At 36.1% G+C, this 23,514-nt stretch overlaps 1 protein-coding gene across 2 annotated transcripts; it reads left to right on the forward strand.

Moving 5' to 3' along the window:
• Positions 1-2,062: 2,062 nt before the first annotated feature.
• On the forward strand, positions 2,063-23,365 carry LOC122331126 (lactadherin-like). Of its 2 annotated transcripts, none has more exons than XM_043228600.1 (10): positions 2,063-2,275; positions 9,708-9,833; positions 9,934-10,065; positions 15,690-15,803; positions 16,029-16,210; positions 16,299-16,454; positions 17,390-17,534; positions 18,989-19,191; positions 20,063-20,218; positions 21,692-23,365. In XM_043228600.1, exons 1-10 carry the CDS (start codon positions 2,194-2,196, stop codon positions 21,833-21,835), a joined length of 1,440 nt encoding a protein of 479 aa, XP_043084535.1. In that variant the 5' UTR covers positions 2,063-2,193; the 3' UTR covers positions 21,836-23,365. The 2 variants fall into 2 exon arrangements, with proteins under 2 accessions (XP_043084535.1, XP_043084536.1); XM_043228601.1 differs by having other exon boundaries at positions 2,064-2,275; positions 19,007-19,191.
• Positions 23,366-23,514: the final 149 nt, after the last annotated feature.

Here is a 23,514-nt window from a genome sequence, read left to right on the forward strand (position 1 = left end):
ACCTTGCATTGTTTCACAGAACAGAATAAAGATGTTCACTTCATTAAATTAGAGACAACTTGTCTAGGCCTAATGTTATTCCTTTAAAGGTCTCTACTGGACATGTTTGTTTGATTATTATTAAATTTATCTCCCAAAACTTAAATTCTTAAAAAAAAAAAAAATATATATATATATATATATATATATTTATTTATTTATAAAATATATATATATATATATATATATATATATATATATATATATATATATATATATATAATCCCTTAAACCTGAGGAATAAACTCACATGATAAATAAAAATAAATCAGTCAATAAGTAGGAATGAATGAACGAACAAATGAACAGGCTAAATAAGAAGAATAGATAGATAGATAGATAGATAGATAGATAGATAGATAGATAGATAGATAGATAGATAGATAGATAGATAGATAGATAGATAGATAGTTTTACAGCATCATGTGACAATGAACCATGTGCTATTTGATCATTTCCACAAGATGGCAGGATACAACTGAAAACACACACTCCATGTCTGGAGCAAGTTGTTTACAGTTTCCATGTATTACAAGTGCTTTCGTCAGAGTGGTATGTTCTCACAGAAATTGGAGAGAACAGATGCAAAAGTGACAACAGCAGTGGACCAGCAGTCCAAGAACATCTTGAAGACTCAATATATCAATTACACGGCAAATTCCAAGTAAATGCACTCTGCAATGCACAACTGATCTGATTCCCCTTTTAAACGATTGTATTATTTCCAGTAAGTGCCATAAATAAGGCTCGGCTAGTCACTATATGTGACGCGAAATAAGATGGATATTTTGTGAGACAGCCAGGATCTTAAATGTCTGATGTTAAAATCCAGCTCCATGATTTCCCCACAGCCGACATCCATTATGTTATTAGAGATTAGTGGCTCCGCTGGAGGAAAATCAACCTCGCTTTATATTCAATCAAATCAAGTGGGACTGGCTAAAGTGTCTGTGGAGGAGCATTTAGACACAAACTCTTAAGGGCCCCAGCAACAGAGCCAAGAGAGACATTAATAAGCTATTTTTCATTATGCAAAAAATGGAATCTAGTGGTGCATGAACAATTGGTCTTACCCTTTAAACGTTTTGACTTTGTGAAGTTCTTTCAAGTTTGGGCTTAACTAATATACAGCCTGTATTTATCTTTCAACATTTAAAGTTTACTGGATCGTCCGGTTTACATTGTCCACCAGCTTTGCATTATGCTGCATATACACAAAACCGCAAGATGCTAAAAAAAAGCATGATCACCAATTGACAGTCACCCACACTATGCATCGACCCGCATACATAAATGCATCTTAGCTGGAGCAATACACCCACTACCTTGACCTTACAAAGCCCAATTATGGTTTTGCAAGAATGCAGCATTTGTTTATGCCACAACAATCCGCTTTATCTCGCTTTCCATTAGGCTTGTTATCAAAAGAACGTTATCTTCAGTTGCATAATTTAACAGCAAGCTGGAGTTGAGGTTCAAATGAACATTTTCAACATCTGCAGAAGCCTTAATGGTGCATTCGGAAAAATCAGCTCCGTTTAAGATCTTATAAAGATTATCATTATTTTGTTATTTATACCTGTGGAGCAAAAAAAAAAAACACATTCACTTTCATTATATGAAAAAGATACATGCCTAGTAAGAAATATGACTAATATGGTACTGTCAAACACAGAACGTTCCAATAAGGTTCTTTTTGTTCATGTTTGATTTTGGGAACCGACACATTAAGGTTTTAAAAACGTTCTATGTAGATTTTTTTGTAGCTAGGTTTAGAAGAAAGAAAGTTATGAAGGTTTGAAACAACATGAGTAAATATTTTCCGTTTTTTCCCCCCAATGTAAACACGGCAAAACGCCTGAAACCACCAAACGTTTTCTCGTTCTGTAAACCGAGCTGTTTTGTTTACTGTATCAAGTCAATCGAGCAGCGTACCGTTATTCGCTCTAATACATACCCTAGGGGCGGGGCCGTGGGCGTGGCCACGTTTTAAAAACAGGATGTAATTGGCTGAGAGCGGAGATACACGTGGGAGCGCACATATTGTCCCTCTCTCGCCTCTAATCTTGCCCGTAGTCATAACGGCGAGCGGATTCACACCGAACGACTCCTGAGACCGACGAGAAGTTCACCGAAGAACTACAGTTAGGCATCATGAGAACTTTCTCAAGCTTGTCTGTTAGTTTGCCACTTTTTGCGGCGTGTCTTCTTGCCGCTACAGTCTCCACCGCGAGCGGTAAGTGTTTTTGTTTTCGTCTGCGCGCTGAGCGCTATAGAAACGGCGTGGCAAACTACATTCACGAAAAAAAGCAAGTTAAAGTCTACTGTCCGTGTTAGTTTGACGTTAAACGTTTTAAATGTTCAGCTTCTTTTCATAATACTTTTGTGTGTGCGTGTGTCATACAGCCCGTGTTTTTGCTTTGGTACATGCAGTAATGAATGAATGATGTTTAGTGTCATTCTTTCTCGCACTGTCTTCATGTAAACAAGTCTTGGCGTCTGCACTTTATGGAAAGTCCCTGTGGTCATCTAGATGATGTCTCTCTTAGACCAAAATGTATATTATTCGTGTCTGTACTTGCGTTTAACGCCTTGGGCTCTCTGCTTTGTCCTTTTGTTGTCTATACAAAACATCATGTCCTGATTTCAGGACCATTCTCAGTGACCTACAGGCTTGAGCAGACTTTTATAGTTGAATGGTCAGACGTGGAAGACCATTTAAACACCAAATTTCATGTATTTGCCACTCATGTGTGTTAAGATTTTTTTGACAGCATATCTAAATGAATTTCCTCCATTTACCCTGAACTAGCAAAGAGAGATACAACATTTTTAGTAGTTCCATGTGTTGTTTTTTTTTAGTGTTGGATTCCAGTATTACTTATTTAATTGGCCCTATCCCTCATTTTATCCTCCAAGGATGTTGTTCCTTGTTTAAGCACACACTTCCCGCGTGCTGTCGAGCCTCAGGCCATGATCTGGCTCCGGTCTGTAGGTGTGGCTCAAGTGACCAAATCACTGAGTCACTTCCAATGAATGTGGCCACTTTAACATGCCCAACGAGGCAAGGGTACTTCCTGCCACTAATGACCAGTGCAGCAGGACAGGTTTGCGCAAACTTTTGGAAAATTCATCACCAGTTTCATTACTGTAAGTTTGACTGCTTGTGGTTTTGTTCCACGTTAGGGAGCTTTCCGTGTTAAAGCATTTCCTGCCAGGTTTTCAAGTGGTGCAGTAGTCACCTCATTGATCTTGTTCATTCACACTTCGGGTGATGAAATTGGCACTCTGTGATATTTTGCACATCATTTACTTATCTTTGTGGCTTTTCAACACCTGTGTGATTCCTTTCTACCATGGAGCACAAAAGCAGATGTTTAGTAGCTGCTCTTTTCTATTCATTGAAAGTGGATGGTGACCATGCAGGGCAAAGAGCACCATAAAAGGGGGTCTATATGACTTTTGCAATTTATTCCAGCTCTTCTATAACCATACTATAGCTTCAAGTAAGGAAAAGCTTGTCAAACCTGGTGCCAACTATCAATAGTAAGGGATCTAGTACCAAGGCATGATATTTGACATAATCAAGTAATCTGAGAATATTTTTTTATTAAGTAATGATTTGAATATCAGTCTGTTCCTCACTTGGTACATAGTCAAATTGACCATTTATTTTACGGATTTAGGTACTTTTTGAGCTTGACAGCTGCTGATCACCGTTCAGTGTCAGTGTATGAAAGAGAATAGCAAAAACATTTATCTCCTTTATCTCCTATACGTCTGGAACCACATTAAATGATGACTCTTAGTTTGCGTCAACTCTCCCTTTAAAAGTTGGGAACTGTTTGGCTCACTTATGGGATTGAAAAGGTAAACAGCTTTGGATAGAAGCTGTACTCTCAAGCTGATCTAAGATCAGCGCTCATCCATCAAAATCTCGCAAAAACTGCTTAAAATCAGCAAACACAGACTTCTATCAACGTAACCCAGGCCTCTCAGGTCAGCTGACGGAGAGTACGCTAATTATAGCGACTGCACTGCCTCCCGCTTTTCACTCGCTCTCTTTTGCAAGAATGTGTTTGCGAGCCATTCAAAAGCTGTCGCGTGGCCCGTGCCATCTGGCAGCAGGGTCTTCCCCTCCGGGGATGGGCTCATTTGTCCTGACTCCATTCCTAATAGAACCCCAATGAGACTGCTTCTCCTGTGATTAATTTTCAATAAGCCCTAATCAATGTTTCATTCATAGGCAGAGCAACATGGCAGTTCTCATTTCGCTCCATCTTGGTCTCATGCTCCATTTTCCAATCTGCTGTATTGAATTTTTAAAATCGCATATTCGACACTTGTCAGAAACTTTCGTTACCAGTTTTTGAACAGATCGACTGCACTGGATTTATGTCCATTTTGAATCCGTGTAAAAGCATCATGCCAAAATATTATGCTTTGCTTTATAGCATTTCCAAGTAAGATTAATTATAAGCCTATTTGCGTTGCCTTAGAGAATGGCTGTTTTCTCTGTACGTCAGAGTGTATTTTTAGTCTTTGTGGGTTATTTTTAAGAACAGATGGCTGTGGTGTTCTAGAGAAATGCCTTTAGTTTACAGAAATCTCACCTGAAGATGCAAGCTCACTGACAGTTCACCAAAAAAAAGGTGTTTATTGGTCAAAGAACAGTATGTTCCTGATGTGCAGACCATATCTTTATGGATCATTTGCTTGGTCATTAAGAGGTGCAATCCACACGGCTCAGCGCATTGAGCTGTTCTGGGAGTTTTAACGTGGGATTCAGTGACGTAGGAATGCGAGGTTGGAACACCGAGTTCCCCAGAGCCGTTTGAAGGCATTTAAATGATGTGCGAATGACCGCATAGCTGAGAAAACACACTGTACATTAACACACACCTACACGCATGCATATTCACACCAGCAGTAATGTGGAGTAACAATTCCAGGACACCTTTAGCATCAAGCAATAAGCCTTATAAAGCACTAGAGGTAAACTAACACTTTAGGAGTCTAAATATACACAGAGGTTGTAATATAAATCAGCACCTAGACACAGATCTCCTATTTTTGACAACTTAAAAGGTTCTGTTACATTACTTGGATCTTGTATACATATTTTATTAGTGTCAAGTCTAGGCAAAGAATGTTCTTTTTCTTAATTTGTTTTTCTTACATTGATCATTTTAAGTGCTCTTATAATTAGTGCTGTCAAATAATTGAAGTAATCGGGAACAAAAAATAATTTTTGTTCACATGAGTGTGTATATTTATTATGCATTTATAAATAATATATATAATAAAGAAACTGTGTGTGTATATATATATATATATATATGTATGTGTGTGTGTGTGTGTGTGTGTATATAAAATATAGACATTCAACAGACAAAATACAGAAATGTTACTAAATAGACACCAGCAAAAATACTACGATAAACATTGGCAGCATATCGTCAATAAATGCTCTTTTTTTTTTTTTTTTTTTTTAAGGGACTTTTTGAGTTGTGAAAGTTACAGTATTATTTATAAAATAAAAAAACAGTGAAAGACCCAAATATGATAACTATCTTTTCTTGATCCCCTAGAATCAGACCGGGATTGGTTTGTAGGTGTGTTGTTGCGTTTGCGTGCGCTCACATGCACGTGTGCAGTGTTTTGGTTGTCTTCCAGTCTGTTGTTTTTGTTTTGCACCTGTTCCTAATAAGACAGTCAAGGGTTCTTTTGTTGGCCAAGTGTGCGTGATCCGCTCAGCAGATTGTAGCCGAATGACTCCTCATGCCAGTGACTCATTTCTAAAGCCCTTCCCTACTTTTTAAGCGTCATTCGTTAATATATTTTTTTTGTACTCATAAGATTGCAGGTCAGGCCTTGCTTCTTTTTGAAATGACTCAAGTGACGTCCCAGATATATGAATCGGAGGAGCTAGTGGTTTTATGGTTTTGAGCTGTTCTGTTATTTTCAGATTCAAACTGTTCATTTTGGTTCTTTAAGTTAAAAAAATGTAGTATTTTTTTCTGGCAAACCATAACCATAATGGTAGCACATCAAATATGCTCGTTATTGGATTGTTTACTTTAAAATTTAAAGCTGACATTTGTCATTTTTGTGACACTAGTATCACGAACTCAAAAATATTGTAACACATCAGCTCTTAGCTCCACTGCTGTTCCAAAATTTGTATTTTTAGGTGTATCCCTTGAAGGCTGCACATTTTTAATATCAGTGCAGCCACAATAAGAGTTTTTGACCATACTGGGACTGGGTCAGTTGCACATTGGTTATTGCTCATTTCGTGAGTTGGCTCAGCACTGCCCGCTTGTTTTTCAGGGTCACAGTTGCCTGGCCAGACTTCATTTCTGATTTCTTTGTCCTTGTTTGCGTGCCTCATTTGTGAGAGAGCAGCGAACACTCCCACAGCTGCCTGCCTTAACACGTTTAACTCCGAGAAAGACCATGTGATATACTATAGCGCCTAAAGCCATCTATCCGAAAGCCTGTGGGAATAATCTGCTCTCACTCCCATTTCAGAGCTTTTGCTGATCAAAAGGCCAGCTCAGCTGATGAGACGCTGATCAAATGTTTCACTTCATCAAACAGCTTTGTGTTCAGCTGATGTGTTCAGTTCTGTAATGGCCTTCCAGAACGTATTAGACCAACATTGAGTTCTCTGACAGTCTAACTAGGTTAACTATACTGTTAGGTGATTCATCATGATGTGGAATCCGTGACATGAATTATTATCCACCCTCTTTTGTTTACATACGTCTAATCTCAGGTAGTGTTAAAAGTAATAGTTTATGTAGGAAATCGCTCAACCTCATGTCATTCTATGATATTTATATTTTTTTCTTCCCAAAATAAGTTTCTGATATTTATTTTTTGCAATTTCCTTGCAGTACAAGTGAATAGTGGCTAGAGAATTAAAAGAATAAGAATAATTAAAAAGAAAATAATAATGAATAAATAAAATATTTTTAACATTAAAAACATCAATAGATACTTTTTAAACGGACAAATGAAAAGACATTTAACACTGTTCAAATTAATGTTTTAAATAGTTAAATATATAACAAAATCATTTTTCCAATCTATTATTATTATTATTATTATTATTATTATTATTATTATTATTATTATTATTATTTAGTGCCATCATACATTTCACAGCAATTAATAAATCCAAAATAAGTTTGTTTGTGTATACTTTCTACATTTATTATGTGTATATATAAATATATACATGCAGTATATAGACAAATAATATTTACGTATGTGTGTGTATGTATATATATAACAACATATTTTTTCATAAATATACATGCATGTGTGTGTATTTAAATATATAAAGTATAATTATTTCTTGTATTTTAGATGCAATAAAGCATGATTTTACCATTTGACAATACTATTATAATTATTTATGGTAATAATAATTAAAATAACACAATTTTTGATAATAACAATTGTTTTGCAAATTGCATTTTACAAAAGCAAACTTGATTAACTTAAACTTTCATTGCATGGAAAATAACAGCTTGAACATTCTGCAAAATGTCTTATTTTGCTTTTCACAGAATGATGGCTCAGTTTTCATTTTTCTTAATTTATCCTGTTAGATGCAAGAGTTTGCCCATGTCAGCAATTAAAAAAAAGTGGCAAAGACATTCCTTTCAGAGAGATAAAAACTGTTTCTGTTCAGAGTCACATTTTTATGGAAACAAAAGCAGAATTGTGAATAGGAATTGAGTTGTGTTTAAAGTTATTGAGCAGCAGTGAATAACTTTCAGTTCCTAACTTTGACGATTTTGTCATAACTGTTCGGTAAGAATCCTTCAGACTATCCATAAACAGTTTCTGTTCCCTCTGGAGTTTTTTTGTGCTTAGCTGAGATGGATGGGTTGATCTAAGTTGCTAAACATTTCGTTCCTTGGGTATTATATCAAAAGCAATTCCAAAGGAATTTTTTTTCCTTGAGAATATTCAAAGGAATTGTTATTCAGCCTTCTGGAATAGTGTGAATAGGAGGATGCATTCCATTCCAAAGATAAACATTGAAATCGTTTGGATAAGAGCGTTTCTGTTTATGCAGGCCGGGGTTTTATCGTTATCCCAGAAGCTTCAGTCCTGAGCGTGAAGGCCGTTGCCTTTTGTCACAATTAGAGGAGATTGTTCACCAAATGATGTCTTGGCGCAAAACAAGTTCACACGGTTGAAACCTGCAGTGGAGCTGCTTGAAACATGGGCTAATTATCATTTCGAGTGCTGCTCACCTCGAATAAACTCCGCTGAGTGTCTCCGTTGTGGTATTTTGGATCCACGCCAGGGGAAGACACAACGATGCGCAGGAAGTCTCTCACTGAGGTGTCATTTACACAGAGTTGTGGGAATCCGGCACAGATTGTGGAAAGTTGTAGCTTTGCAAATTCAAGGCCTGTATGTGTAAGGCTAAAATTAACAGTTAAAGATAGTAACGGCTCCAAAAACTAAACTTGGATGTTGTTGTTTTTTTCATCTCGGCATATACAGTTCATAAAAGTGTAAGAGGTGCAGTTTCCTTAGCTTAATGCAGCAAACAAATATGTAGTTCAAAAATGTTTTTATTGCTTATTTTTTTCCTTCACTTTGGATATATTATTTTTTTTTTTATTATTATTATTACTTGCATTGATCCTTTAGGCGGTTGTTAAATTTATTTAAAACTGCATATAAGTTTTGTTGTTGTTGTTGTTGTTATTATTATTATTAAATTACAAGATATATTATTATATTCAGCAAAATTTCCATTTGCATTTCCATACTTTTTTCCTCAGTCCATTGCTAGCCCACGTAAAGATTCCTGACCTTCACAAACAATTTTTATATAGACCACAGGACTGCAAAGAAACTTCTAGAAACGTTTGTAATGCTGTGGCCTCGTCAGCAATTTGGGTCGTGTCCACTTTGTCCAACCCTAATAAAAACATGACCAAACAGTGAACTCATTGTCTTTTTCACTTCCCTTTTTAAAAGAAACAGAATTCTAAACCATCAGAAAATACTGCTGATGGCTCTGAAACACAACCCATGGTTCATGAAACGCAAATATTTTCTCTGTAATCCTTTGTATATAATTGTGTATGTATATATGCGTGTGTGTGTGTGTGTGTGTGTGTGTGTGTGTGTGTGTGTAACCCTGAACCACAAAACCAGTCATAAGTGTCAATTTTTTTTATTTAGATTTATGCTGTATAGTTTGAATGGGACAATATGTGGCTGAGATCAAACCATTTGAAACCAGGAATCTGAGGGTGCACATAAAATGCCGAGAAAACCTTTAAAGTTGTCCTTAACGTTGCATATTACTAATCAACATTTAAGTTATAATATATTTATGGTAGGAAATTCACAAAATATCTTCATGGAACATGATCCTTACTTAATATCCTAATGATTTTTGGCACAAAAGAAAAAAATTATCATTTTGACTTATACAATGCAATTTTTGGCTATTGCTACAAATATACTTTAACATACATACTCAACCTCAACTGGCTGTGTGGTCCAGGGTCACATGTATAACTGTATAAAACTACGTGTTTAATGAAATAACCCCACTGAGTTCTATTAAAAGTTCAGTCAATAATGGATGTTATATCAAATCCACTGTCTTTGTCTTTTCTCAGCTGACAGCTGTGAAGTAAATGTGTGCTTGAACGGAGGAACTTGTGTGACAGAAGAAGGAAAAGACCCCTTTAAATGCATTTGTGCTGAAGGATTCACTGGGCCTACCTGCAACAAGACTGATTTTGGTAAGTCTTATCAGTTATTTATGTGAACGCATATGTTTAAAGGTTACTTGTTTGCATTTCAAGTAAGCTTTATCGTTGCTCATACGACCTTTGTTCTCAGGGCCCTGCAACCCTAACCCTTGTAAAAACGATGGCTTCTGTGAAATCGTTGCCAACTCTCGAAGAGGAGACGTCTTCAGTGAATACGTCTGCAAGTGTTCGATAGGCTTTGATGGAATCCACTGCCAGAACAGTGAGTCGCTTTTATAAAATTGACTGATTTAATGAATAAAAATTGCGTTTGAAAATGCGTTCATATTAGTGGAAGCACTTTTTCTTTGGTAAATTTGCATTAGCAGCTTCTTGTTGCATGCTGGTTGATGCAGTTTAAATATGCATACATGTTTTTTCGATGAACTTTATGAACTTTGTCTGGCCGTATCTCCCTTGCAAGGACGAATTAGACACAGTATTGCAGAAAGTGTTTATATTGAAGAGTTTTTTGTTGTTGTTTTGCACAGCAAGGCTAATATATCACATGCAGCTGTTCTCTTTAGAAATGCATGACTAATTATTTCACCAAGTACGTCAATTCCAGGAGCTCTATCTGGATGTAATGAGGGCAGATGGTCAAATCTCTGCTATCTTAACGCATGCAACTATTAAGACCGGAGAGAACATTTAAAACGAAATAAAATCATTTTCAATAAAATCATTAAAAAAAAAATTTAATGACAAATGGATTTGGCCTTTTTTTCAGAAAAAGAATTAAAAATTGCCTTAAAACTTTCTTATTTTTATTTAAAGCGAATAAAAACTGTTGTAATCAGTCAGTGAGTTCCGTCTTCCACAAAATAAATGAATTCATACAAGTTTAGAAAAACATGAGGATGAGTAACTGGCAGAAACTAAGATTTCCTTTTAAAAAAGGAACACTTTTTGGTTAATTGTTATTTTCTCATTTTCATTCTCAATTATATTCGTTACTTTGAGGAGTTCATTTTGATTTCACAGATTTGACAAAGTAATCTTGTCCTTTCACGGGCAGCGCATTAATCTGCAAGAAGAGAAAAAGCAAAGCCAGAAATCCTTCCATAATTGAATGCTGCTTTTTCATGCTATACATTTAAGACGGCATTAATTAAGTTCACCACAGAGGCTCCCTCACGTTCTCTCTCACTACGGTGGACATTATGGCTTCGGTGCCAGCTTTCTCGCGCTTGATAGCAGGGCTGTGATGTTTTGACTGGGTTTAGTTAAACATACGGGCTCATCTTCAGTGTGGCTGGGAATCTGACTAGATTAGAATAGCAATGACGTTGAATTGACTGTTTAAAAGCTTCTTAATCCCTCTGGGAGACGTCTAAATCATGCTCGGATGATGGCAAAGATTGTGGAGTACGCAAACTGCGTAGTTTGTGCCAAACATAGTGGCAGCACAAATGAAAATATGACTGTAGCGTAGCACACCCACGCTGTCACACGCTAGCCCTGTTGCTGGGGTAAAATGCAAGTGGAGGAGGCAAAGTAAATGAAGTCCGCACATCCTCAGCTCTCAGCTGGCAGCAATGTTTCACTGACAGCATGAAATTGGTCTGAAAGCCCGCAAGAGGCCGTGAAATCTGTGTCAAAAGCTTTTACGCAGTGGAGCGCTGGTCACATTAGCTGAGCTGATTGAAATAGAAACCTGCTGGAGGGTTTAAATGCAGAATCAGTGCCTCTCTTGTGTGTCTGCAAGTAAGTCGAAGCGTTAACGAAGCGCTTGATTCCTGCATTTAAAGCTAGCTAGCTAAATTGGTGCTGCCCTTCTGCCACTACGGTGTAATTTTCCTATTTTCCAGTGAATAAGAGCTAGTTTTCTCACTCGAATTTCTCACCTCTAATTGCTGTATTTTTCTCAACTAGTGTCTTTAATTTTCCTTTTTTCACACTAAACTTCAGCATTGCGGTCAAGGGATTTTAATGGCTGGTTGGGGCTTAAGTGCAAAACATTTCTCAAACCAATCAACAGCAGTGTAGTATTTAGATCCTATAAAAGTATATATTAATATTATAAATTCTTTTCAATCTTTTATTTTTATATTTTCAGTTTTCATTTTAGGTTAAGTTTAGTTTAAATGTCTTTCATGATTACAATTATGGTAAGTTTATTTATTTATACATATTTTTATTTATTTTCTTCAGTGTTAATTGCATTATTTCAGTTGCCAAGACACAAAGGAAGCAATCAAATAACATTAAGTTTAGTTTTCCTCGTTTAGCGACAAGCGCATAACGATTATAGATTACATCAATAGGCTGACATGAAAAAATACATATATGGTGCAGCCATCTTCACAAACGGATAAAAAGACAATAGAATGTAGAATATGTTATATGTTTTTTGCATAGACTCAGTGTGTAGCTGCTGTATTTTAAGACATTACAGAACCAGCCAGTTGTAAAGGCTTTCTTTTGTTCCTTCCCAGCATGCTTCAGTTTTTTCTCTTGGATGCCCCAATTTCACCGTCACATGTGGAAGTGGAGACCTGCTGACCTTGCATTTTATTGATTTGGATGATGCTGCAATGGACATAAGATTGCATTTCACATTATGTAGCTAGATATCGATGTTCTCAAAGTAATACAATGCACTACTGTGTTGAATTGCTTCCCGGTGGGCAGCAATGATCCACTTCTTACATTAACATTAGGAATAACCGCTAACATTTTACAGTTTTATTCCGAGTTGCCATGCTTGAAATGGAAACTTGAAATGTAAGGCCCTTTAAAAAAGAATGTGCATTTGTAGTGTAATCTTAAAAACATGTTTGTTTTTTTTAAACTGTACTTGCAGATAATGTAATATTACTGGTATAAAAGGCCATCTACTTTCACGACCGTTTCTCAACACACTTAAATATACTTCTAAAAGTGCACTTTGTTATCATTTCTGAAGTTTTACCTTAAAGTACATTGTAATTTTTTATAGTCTCTTGATATGCTTTTGAAGAAATGCATGTATTTGATAGATTTTTATATGTAACTTTCATATATTTTAAATGCTAAATTGCAACCTAAAGGAATAGTTCACTCCAAAATCAAAATTGTATCATCATTTACTCACCCTGGAGTAGTCTGAATTCTGCATGAATTTCTTTGTTCTGCTGAACACAAAGGAAGATATTTTGAGAAAAGTTTGTAAGCAGGTTGTTTTGGGTCACCATGGACAAACCTTTTTGAAATATCTTTCTTTGTGTTTCTTGTTTCCGCTCGTGTTGTGCTAATTTCAGTGTGTTGCGGCTTGTTTCAGTCTTTTTCCGTTGTGTTGTGCGCTACAAGGGCCACTGTAATTTAGTGATGTTCAGTGGTAAAACCAAACAAATCTATGTACTAATCTTTTATCTTACGAATATAGAGGATACACGGATAACGCCAAAAATGCAGCTTGAAGCTGTGATTTATTCAGCAGTTGTTTTAGGTCAGTCCAGCATAAAGTGACTGCTCCGAACGCTTATAGGGAAGTATTGCTCGCTGACCTCTGAAGGTTTGGAAGTGTTTCAGTATGTCTGAGCACTGTGTTGGCACTGGACCACTGTGACCGGTCACACCCAGTCACGCTCCATCTGCACACATCAGATAATCCCACTGATTTCCTTCAGTTTTGCTGGAATGTTCTATTGCAGAGTGACTTTCTTTCTTTTTACTCTCCATTTAATGTTTCGTTTTTTCTTCGTAACATATATTGCCCCTCAGGCACATGAGGGCCGTTATAGACCCTTGCTGTGCGTCTTCATATTGACCTTTTAATATTTCTGACACACTTGCGTTGGAAGCATGTTGGTGATCTGACGTGGCGCTGTTGCTCTTAAGTGGATTAGAAACTTCAGCAGGCCTCCCTCAGCTTCCTATATCCTCTTAATGAACGGCTGTAAAAATCCTGTCGTGCTGAGATTATGCTGTGTCATATGTGGGTTCCTTTTATTTGCCCTCAATTTTGGGTCGCTGTTGTGACAAACCTTATGACAAGTATTTCAGTCTTTAATTTTATACCCACATTCTGGACAACATTTATTGCAGTTAACAGAGTGATACATCTCTGACTGGATGAGCAAACATTTCTCAGGACAGCAATTTTCCAAGACTGTGAATATGAAGAAGAACACATAGCTGTCTAAATGTTGCTATTCAAAGAGAAAATAAACCGGTCCGTAACTACTAACAGGGATCTCTCTAAGAAAGATCCCTGGGGTCCCTGTTCTCACCACCAATTTCTCAACTACGAGACACAAAAAGTGCACGTAAAATAATATTTATTATGTAACGAAACTTAAGGGGCAAAAAACTTCAGGAGGGGCAAATTGCCAATGAAAATTACAATAAACAAAACCTAGAAATCAGATAGCAAATAAAATACAATTTCTTTCCCCCCTGCTAGCCTTAACAGGAAAAAAACAACAAAACAAGCAAAGTTTGCAGGACCAACTTGGTCAATGCAGAATCAGGTTTGGTTACTGCATTGACTTTACAATAGTCACAATTTTCTTTCAAATCAGACAATTTGTGTCAGTCGATTTTTTTTTTTTTTTCTCCCATCAACGCTGACTCGCCTGGCTGAAATGAGCGATACTTTTACAGCCATAATACTTCTTCATATCAGCTGGAGACGCTGCCAAATTAATTCTCGCTCTCACATACCTTGTGTGTACAGGAACAAGCGGAGTATTATCAGCAACCAATTGTTCACTTTAATAATTTTAATGGGCCACAAACCATGTGACCAAAAATGAGCTCCGCAGGACTGTAGCCTAATAACTTTTTGAATAGTTTCTCTGATCACAAATAAGAGCAAAGGAAGATCATCAGCCCAATCCTTACCAGACTCGGCACAGTGAGCTTGCATCATTGATTTAAGCATCTGATGTTAGTCGCAATTTGATCAAATGCAATAGAATAAGCATGGGGGTTCAAGCTTCATATGCTTAATAGGATCAAATGAAGCTACAGCAGCTGATCTATGTATAACATTCTCTGCAGGCTGAACAATTTGAGGAGAAACAGCAGTTTGTGCATGCTCTTTCCTTGTCCTTTTGTACGCAAATATAACTTACGAATCTCATGCTCTTGTCGTTTAATTTCCAACTCTAGTTCTTTCCATTTAAAATGCAGTGAAGGGTTGGTTTTAGATGAGGGAAAATCAGTTGTTCCACCTGTCTCTAACCCATCACTTTTCCATTCCTCACCTTCTATGCCAGTTTCTGTAGGCAATAAAACTTGCTTAACAAGTTCAGCGTATGTTTAGAATTTCAGCAATATGCTAAAAAAACATTTTTCCAGAATGCATTAAATTGCTGTATAATACATTTAGAAACAAATGAACCAATAATACCTCTGTTTTTACCCAGTGTTCTTTACCTTCTTAAGAAGAATATCAAAAAGAACAATTGATATCCAATTTAAATTAAAATATAAACTGTAAATTAAGCAAGACAAACAAATGGAACAGAAAGATTTTATATTTCATATAAAAATATTAAATGCAGAAAAATTATTTAATAAAGTGTTCTATTTGAAGATATTTCAGTAAATTGTTGAGGAAATGAGAATCAGAAAAAAAAGTTCAAGCAATAAGAATGTTTATTATAGCCAATACATTAAGGTGACTTTAAAGGATATATCATGTTACAAACTTATTTGGAAACCATTTTGCAGAATAAATACGTATATTAGATAATTTTAGCTTTTAAAGCAATGAATTTTTCATTTTCATGTACCTCAGACCATTGTAGAAGTTGAATGTTGCCACCTAGAGGTCACAAAGACAACTGCTTTATTTTACTGTTGCGCTTGTCCAGACCAGTTTTGATGAGTTTTACAGAAACCTTATGATTCCCGCAGATGTGAATGACTGTGCTGGCCAGCCCTGTCAGAATGGAGGCACCTGTCGAGATCTTGATGGTGATTTCACCTGTAAATGTCCCTCACCCTATGTGGGAAAGCACTGCAATCTGCGTAAGTAGGACACTGCCAGTGCACACGCAGTTTCTCTCTCTCTCTCCTTTTTTTATTTTCTCCACATATTTGGCTTTTGGTTTGGTGACTTCATTCAGCACACAATGTCTATGTCTCTCATGTGAATGTGGTCATCACACTGTTTATCCATCTGTCTGTCGCACAGTAAGCCTGTTTGTCTCCTGAGTACTTCAATATCTGCTAATGTCTGGCTCTGGTCCCCAGGATGCATCTCTCTGCTGGGAATGGAAGGAGGAGGCATTGCCGAGTCTCAGATTTCTTCCTCTTCTGTGTATTACGGCATCCTGGGATTACAGCGCTGGGGGCCCGAATTGGCCCGACTGAATAACAAGGGACTTGTTAACGCTTGGACCTCTGCGACACATGACAAGAACCCCTGGATCGAGGTAAACAAGTGTGTTTGGTTCACATATTCAGGGTTCGAATATTATTTGTTGACGCAAAAAGTGACTTAATTATTTATTTTAATGCAAGATCAACCTGCAGAGGAAGATGCGTTTCACTGGCATCATTACCCAGGGGGCCAGTCGCATGGGCACAGCCGAGTTCATCAAAGCCTTTAAGGTGGCGTCCAGTTTAGATGGGCGAACCTACACCATGTACAGACCTGAGGGCCAAAGCAAAGATGTGGTGATGATTCACTCATTTTTCTCTTTATTAAATTTTTAGCATTGGATTTTTATGGTTTAGAATTAAACTTTTGGGTATGGGACAAGGGTGATGCATAGTAGTAATATAATTTATATATTACTGCACTACATTTCTTATGTAATTGATTAATGTGTGTGTGTGTGCGTCATGTTACTCGGCAGCCATCTTTGAAACGCCTCTCGAGCTTCCAAGTGCAGCTCCGTTCTCTTTGTTTTGGGAAACTATTCTATAGTTTTTGGTATCACTGAGCAACACCCTTAGCAACCACCATTAGCAACATAAACAATCAATAAATCAAACATAAAACGGTTTCATCAAATTCAAATGCCTGTTATTTCTTTAATGAAGTATGAGTGACTCCTGCTGGTGTTATCTTGGATCTTTCGTCATTAATTTTGAGACCACACTCTTCTGGTCTAATAAACGTTTCTCATGCGGAGATATGTTGTGTGTGCGGCACGCGTCTGTGTGACAGCCTGCAGTTTGTATCTACTAGTTTTCTGTTCAGTTTATACTGTAATGATGCTTGCAATCTCGTGCTTTATAGTTATTATAACGTTTTTACAAATCATGGGTTTTCATTGTGCATACCAATTAAACTCAATAAAACTGCAGACAATAAAACACAAGAAAAACATAACAATTAAAAAAAATGATTGTTTTCTCTCTCTATATATGTGTATATGTATATGTGTATATGTATATATGTATATGTATATATGTGTGTATATATATATATATATATATGTATGTGTGTGTGTGTGTGTGTGTGACATATTTTAATAAAAGCACACACATGTTCATTCATCCAAATATGTTAAATCGATTAAAATTTGTCTACTGTTTATATTATAAAATTGTATTTTTATGTTTACATTTTTTAAATAACTAAAAATTGTATTTCTGTTCTCCAGATCTTCGTTGGTAATATGGACAACGATGGCACAAAGACTAACTTGTTCGATCCTCCAATCATAGCTCAGTACATACGAATCGTTCCTGTTGTGTGCCGTAAAGCCTGCACACTGAGAATGGAGCTGGTGGGCTGTGAACTCAACGGTAAAGTCCCAGTGATATTTTTGCATGTTTATACATTCTTAAGAACAGATTTATGGAAGCCAAAAGACAAAACAACTCGCATGGTAATACTGCTGCGGTTTTATGGAAGAACAAGTGAGCAAGCTGCATCACAATTTCCTGCTCGTCTTCGTTTGTGGTGAAGTTAAGGACCGCAGCCTGCTTGGCTGAAGGAACAAAGTCACATCTTCCAGCCAGTAAACGTTCTGAGCAGAAACCTCTCAGACATTTGACTTATTTAGCACATTTGACACGTCTTGAGCTGCATATAGTAATGATCAACAGCACCGGTTAATTTGCGTGGCATGTGCTTGGTACAATTTGTTCTTGTTTTATGCAGGAGATTAAGAAAGATCAAGCCTTTTCTTGATGATTCATTTAAAATATCGTTATAATATGTATTATTACATCATATTATTTTCATATCGTAAAAAGTAGGGAGGGATGCACTGATGCATTAAAATATTTAGTTTGAGATGATAAATCAACATTTAATGTTTTGGCAAGTAAAACAATAATTTATATTGATTGGTTAACATACATTTGTAAGTATTTTATACACTAATAATTAATTTTTGTGGTATCTGCTTAGTACAAAAAAATTATTTTTTTGTCATTGATTGTTTAAAATTATATTATTATCATATTGTAAAAGTAGGGCAGCACTGGTACATTAGAATATTTTGGCTGATGTTATAAACTGATAATTATTAACGTTTTGGCAAATGAATTAGTGAATATACAATTTTTCAAAATAATTATTTATCTTTTTTAAAGAATTTCTTTTAATAAAACTGCATTATGAATTCTAAAATATTTAAGTAATTTAGCCAGTTAATTAATTAATGTAATTAATGTAATGTAATTAATGTAAAACACACACATACATAGTTTAGTAACTAACAAAATAATAATATAATGATTTACTAAACTACTGTATATAATGATTTGCATCTCAGTATTTTAATGTACAGTATGAGCAATAGATACTCAGTTTGAGATGAATCATTTATCGGTAGTTATTACTGTTCTAAAAGATTTAACTTAAGTGAACTTTACAATGGTCATCTAAACATAACAAAACAAAATGATAAAATAACAATAATAAAAAAATTTTAAAGTCTAATATCAGCCTATATGGTAGGTAACATCATGCATCCTTACATGAAAGTCTAATTTCTAATAATAAAAACAGGCACTCATGTCAATGTTTCATTCACTGTCTGTGTCTCTCAGGCTGTCCATCACAGCACGCTTCACACACCGCCTGCATGCGCTTCACACACACCCCATCTCACACACAGCATCTTGCCGCTCATCTGCATGAAACTTGCTCAGTGCTGATGTTTGTGCTGCTTGTGCTGACACGCTTCCCATCCATCTCTCTGCCACTTCCTGTCCCGTCCCCTCCCTCTTTCTGTCGTCTCACTTCACAGTGTATTTGAACACGACAGGTTGCTCCGAGCCGCTAGGTATCAAGTCACGGCTGATCGATGACAGGCAGATGACAGCTTCCAGCACTTTCCGCACCTGGGGGATCGAGTCGTTCACCTGGCACCCGCATTACGCTCGTCTGGACAAGCAGGGCAAGACCAACGCCTGGACCGCAGCCACCAATAACCGCTCCGAGTGGCTGCAGGTGAGACGACACACTTGACAGATTCACTTCAGATCCTACTTACATTTACAGTCATGTCTAACATCTGGGGTGAGTCCATAACACAAGAGCATTTCATTTGATCGATATCAGTGTTAAAAACTGTCATGCTGCTTAATAGAGTTGTGGACATTGTGATACATATACAAAAGGTGATAACAACAGTGGCATATATTTAAAGTAAAAAACAATATTTTATATTGTGTATAAACATATTTAATATGTAAACATAACCTATTTTTCTTAAATGTATACATGCATGTGCTTGTATTAATATATACATAATAAATCTAAACGGTACACACATATATTATGTAAACAAAAACTTTTATTTTGGATGTGACTTGGATGTGACTGATCCTTTGTAACATTTTAAATTTCTTTACTGTCACTTTTAATCAATTTAATGTCCATGATAAATTAATTTCTTAACTTTTTATTATTATTAATTTTTTTTTTTTTGACTAACCTCAAACCTTTTGAACGATGGTGCATATATATTACTCCAACTTTGAACAAAGCCATTATTGCCTGGATACTGTCCAAGTTGAGTTTGAGCATCTCCTCCTCTGTTAATGTCTGGCAGTGTTTGCATAGGAAATGAATACATTCTTGATCGTTGCTTTGGGATCCTAGCACAATTACACATTGGATGACCTTTCAGAGGCAGAACGTCAGTTTTTCAATCTGCACTGTCCTCAGAGGCTATCATTTACAAACAGCAATGCTCTTACAATTACGCAATTATCTGGAGGCCAGTAGTTAATCTGTCATAACGCAGATCATTATAACTAAATGCCAGCTTTTGATGTAAGACCACTTGCTGAGTTGTTTTTGGGTTTTTTTCTTTTAGGTGGACCTGCTTAGACCAAAGCGCATCACGGGGATCATCACACAAGGGGCCAAAGACTTTGGCAACGTGCAATTTGTGTCTGCCTTTAAAGTGGCTCACAGTGATGACGGCAAGTACTGGACCATACTCAAAGACGACAAGACAAAAACAGATAAGGTTGGTTTTTTACCATGAATGGATTCCTCAGTTTAAGTCAATTCAAAATCGACCCCTTATTGCCTAGCTCCCTTTAAAACAAGTCCTATCCTTATCCATTAAATGTTTCGCTCTGAACAAAAGTGGGTTTTATATCTTTATGTCGATTTAATTGACCTTTTTGTTTTTATGTTTTAGTGGCTGTGATTTGTGTTATCAAATAAAACTATTTTTAAAATATTGATAAAATATGTTATAATAAGCAATAGTATAAGATGGAATATAAAAACTGGTAGGTATAAGATGGAAAAACCTACATAAAAGCATTTTAGTTAAGACATTTTTGTAGAGTTGTCTCTGCTAAATGTTCGGATGATAAAATGAAAAAGAAACATGCTCCTGCTAGAGAGAGGAGGTTCTACCGTATTAGATCTAGACAGGCGGTGCTGGGGAGGAGGTGGGTTAAGATGAGGCCCTACATAGCACGCAGATATAGTATTCACTGTCCTGGTTATAGAGGTAAACGGTAATGAGTATTTAAATCTGATTGGCTGGAAACATTGCATATAATGTAGAATTTCATGCCTGAACTATTGATACTGATATTGAAACATAAATATTATGTTAAAAACTATGTTTGTATGTTTTAGTGGCAGTTTTCAGTGTAAACCTAAACTATAAAAATTAGTTTTAACTTAATTAAAACAATTGTAAATTCAAATAAAATGCAAATGTTTCCTGAAAAACTTTTGAAAAAAATGTAAGATTTAAGAAATGTTGCCTTGATTAAAATAAATAAAATAAAATATGTTTAAGGTTGAAGTACTAAAAGTAATAATTAATCAGTTAAAACTAAATAGAAAAAAACCCTAATAAAATTACTTGAATTAGATTTCATACTATAAATAAGTACTAATATAGTGCTCTCAAACAATTACTTGCAATTCATCGCATACAAAATATGTTTTTGTTTACATAATATATATGTGTGTACTGTTTATTATTATTATTATGTGTCTAAATAAATACATATTTATATTCATATAATTTATATTATATATAAAAATACTGAAAATACAAACAACACATTTTTCTGAAATATATACATGGATGCGTGTATTTATATATAAACAATAAATATACACAGCACATAATATGCAAACAAAAGCTTTTATTTTGTATCTGATCAATCTTAAAAATCATAACCATAACGGTTTATTCACCCTCACGTCGTTCCAATCCTACGAAAACAAAAGAAGATATTTTGAGGAAATGAGTGAACTGGACAAAAATAAGTTGAAACCGTCCTCAAGAATATCCTCGTTTGCATCCCACAGACGAAACGAAGTCTCGACTCGATGAAGACAGAATGTCGTTTTAACACATCTTTTCAACTGGCCACAGCGTTGGCCGCACACTCTGCCTTTTTTCCCCCCATCCGTCTGTCACGTCCTTGTCTCACCCCATCTTTATTTCCTTCTGCTTCACCTGCAGATTTTCCCTGGCAACAGCGACAACAACGTGCACAAAAAGAACGTGTTCGAGCCCCCCTTCTACGCGCGATTCGTCCGCATCCTGCCATGGGCGTGGCATGAGCGCATTACCCTGCGAATGGAGCTGCTGGGCTGCGATGAGTAGAACTCCTCCCTCTCCATCTCTCTCTCTCTCTCTCTCTCTCTCTCCTTCTGTCTTTTATACTTCCCTCCATTCCTTCTTCCCTCAACCACGCCTGCACTGCCTCACTCTTAGCAACAGAGGGCACCATCGCCACACCACCCTGCACAGCTGGGGACCCGCTTCACAGCGGCCGGCAGCAAACGAAGCTCAAACCCACAGCCCGACGCGTTTAACATGAAACATTTTGTATTAATGATAGTCTGATGCAGTGGCCATTTGAAGATGAAAGTCAATGCTAATGTATATTAATGTTAATTTACCCTAGATGACCATATTAGAAAATAGGCTACAGTTTTATTGTGTTACAGACGAGTTGTAACAGTTTGATCTCAATTACAATCAGTTGGAAAGAAAGACTGTACATACCAAATAAGTCACAATTTATTTATTTACACAGGAATCATTGTGTTAGGTTGGTTGGAAACGCTGTTTTATATCTTATCTTATGAAGTAGTTTAAGTTAGTAAGTGATGAAATCACAAAATATGGTTGTGTTTTATGCTAATTTGTATATTATGTAATGAAAGTAGCCATTTGTTTCTTGTGTAAAATATTTGGTTTAAATCCATTAAGTTTTTAAAAAAAATAGGCCAATGCAGTTTTTACAGCCTCATTAAAACTAAACATAAAATGTGACGGTCAATCATTTATTATTACTATTTGATCACTTGTTTCATTTGAATGGCCACGGATCTCAGGTGCAGTTTAATCAGTTGCAGTGTGCTACTGAATTTTTACTTTTATTCCAGCATAATTATCAAATAAACCACCTTTTTACGGTACAAAAATACTTAAAAGCCAAAGTGGTCTCTTGTTTTTCTTATTACGTTGTCAGCAAATGTGTAATATATATATATATATTTTTTTTTTAAAGGGGCCACACTAGCATTATAAGCTTTGAGCCAGTCATAATGAGATGCAGGACGGGTGCAAATCTAATTTAGAATAATTTTTACGGTGGCACTGAATCTCTGATATGACCATCCAATCTACATAATGTTTTCAAAATGATGCATTGTGATTTCCCCCTCCACCCCAACCCATCCATTCGAATAAATTTACGATTTTGGGCTTGTGCAATATGATATGAGTATTAATATGAATTAATATTAATAGAGCTTTAGGAGAGATTTCTCTGAGGAGAATTGAAGTGGTATTCAAGGTAACAAACACTGAAGAATATTCTAATAATCCAGCATGATTTCTGCATTAAGGCTGCATGCGTTTTGATTTTTCTCTGGTATGGATTCTGTACTGATGTTAGCATTTGATTTCTCTCAAAGAGTTGTTTTCATTGCAGTAAAGACACATTGACTTTGTTTCTATTCAGTGTGATCTTAAACTTTTGTCTTTTTGTAATTTTTTAATGCCTCATACTGTAGCACTCCTCTTGTGTTCAGATTGTTTAGACTAGATGCATTTCCTTAGTAATTCTTGAAATATTTTCCTCATGTTTTCAACTGTAGAAACGAATAAAGAATATAATAGATACTTACGCCTATCAAGCATGTTGTGTCTTGTTGAAACCTCCATATTTTATGCTATTATTAACAGAAAAGATCAAATCTTTGGTTATTTCTCGAACTAAACAAATTGGAAATCGGCAACATTCTCAAATCTTATATTAACCACAAAAAAAT

This window comes from Puntigrus tetrazona, chromosome 25, assembly GCF_018831695.1.
Source record: "Puntigrus tetrazona isolate hp1 chromosome 25, ASM1883169v1, whole genome shotgun sequence".
NCBI classification, from domain to species: domain Eukaryota; kingdom Metazoa; phylum Chordata; class Actinopteri; order Cypriniformes; family Cyprinidae; genus Puntigrus; species Puntigrus tetrazona.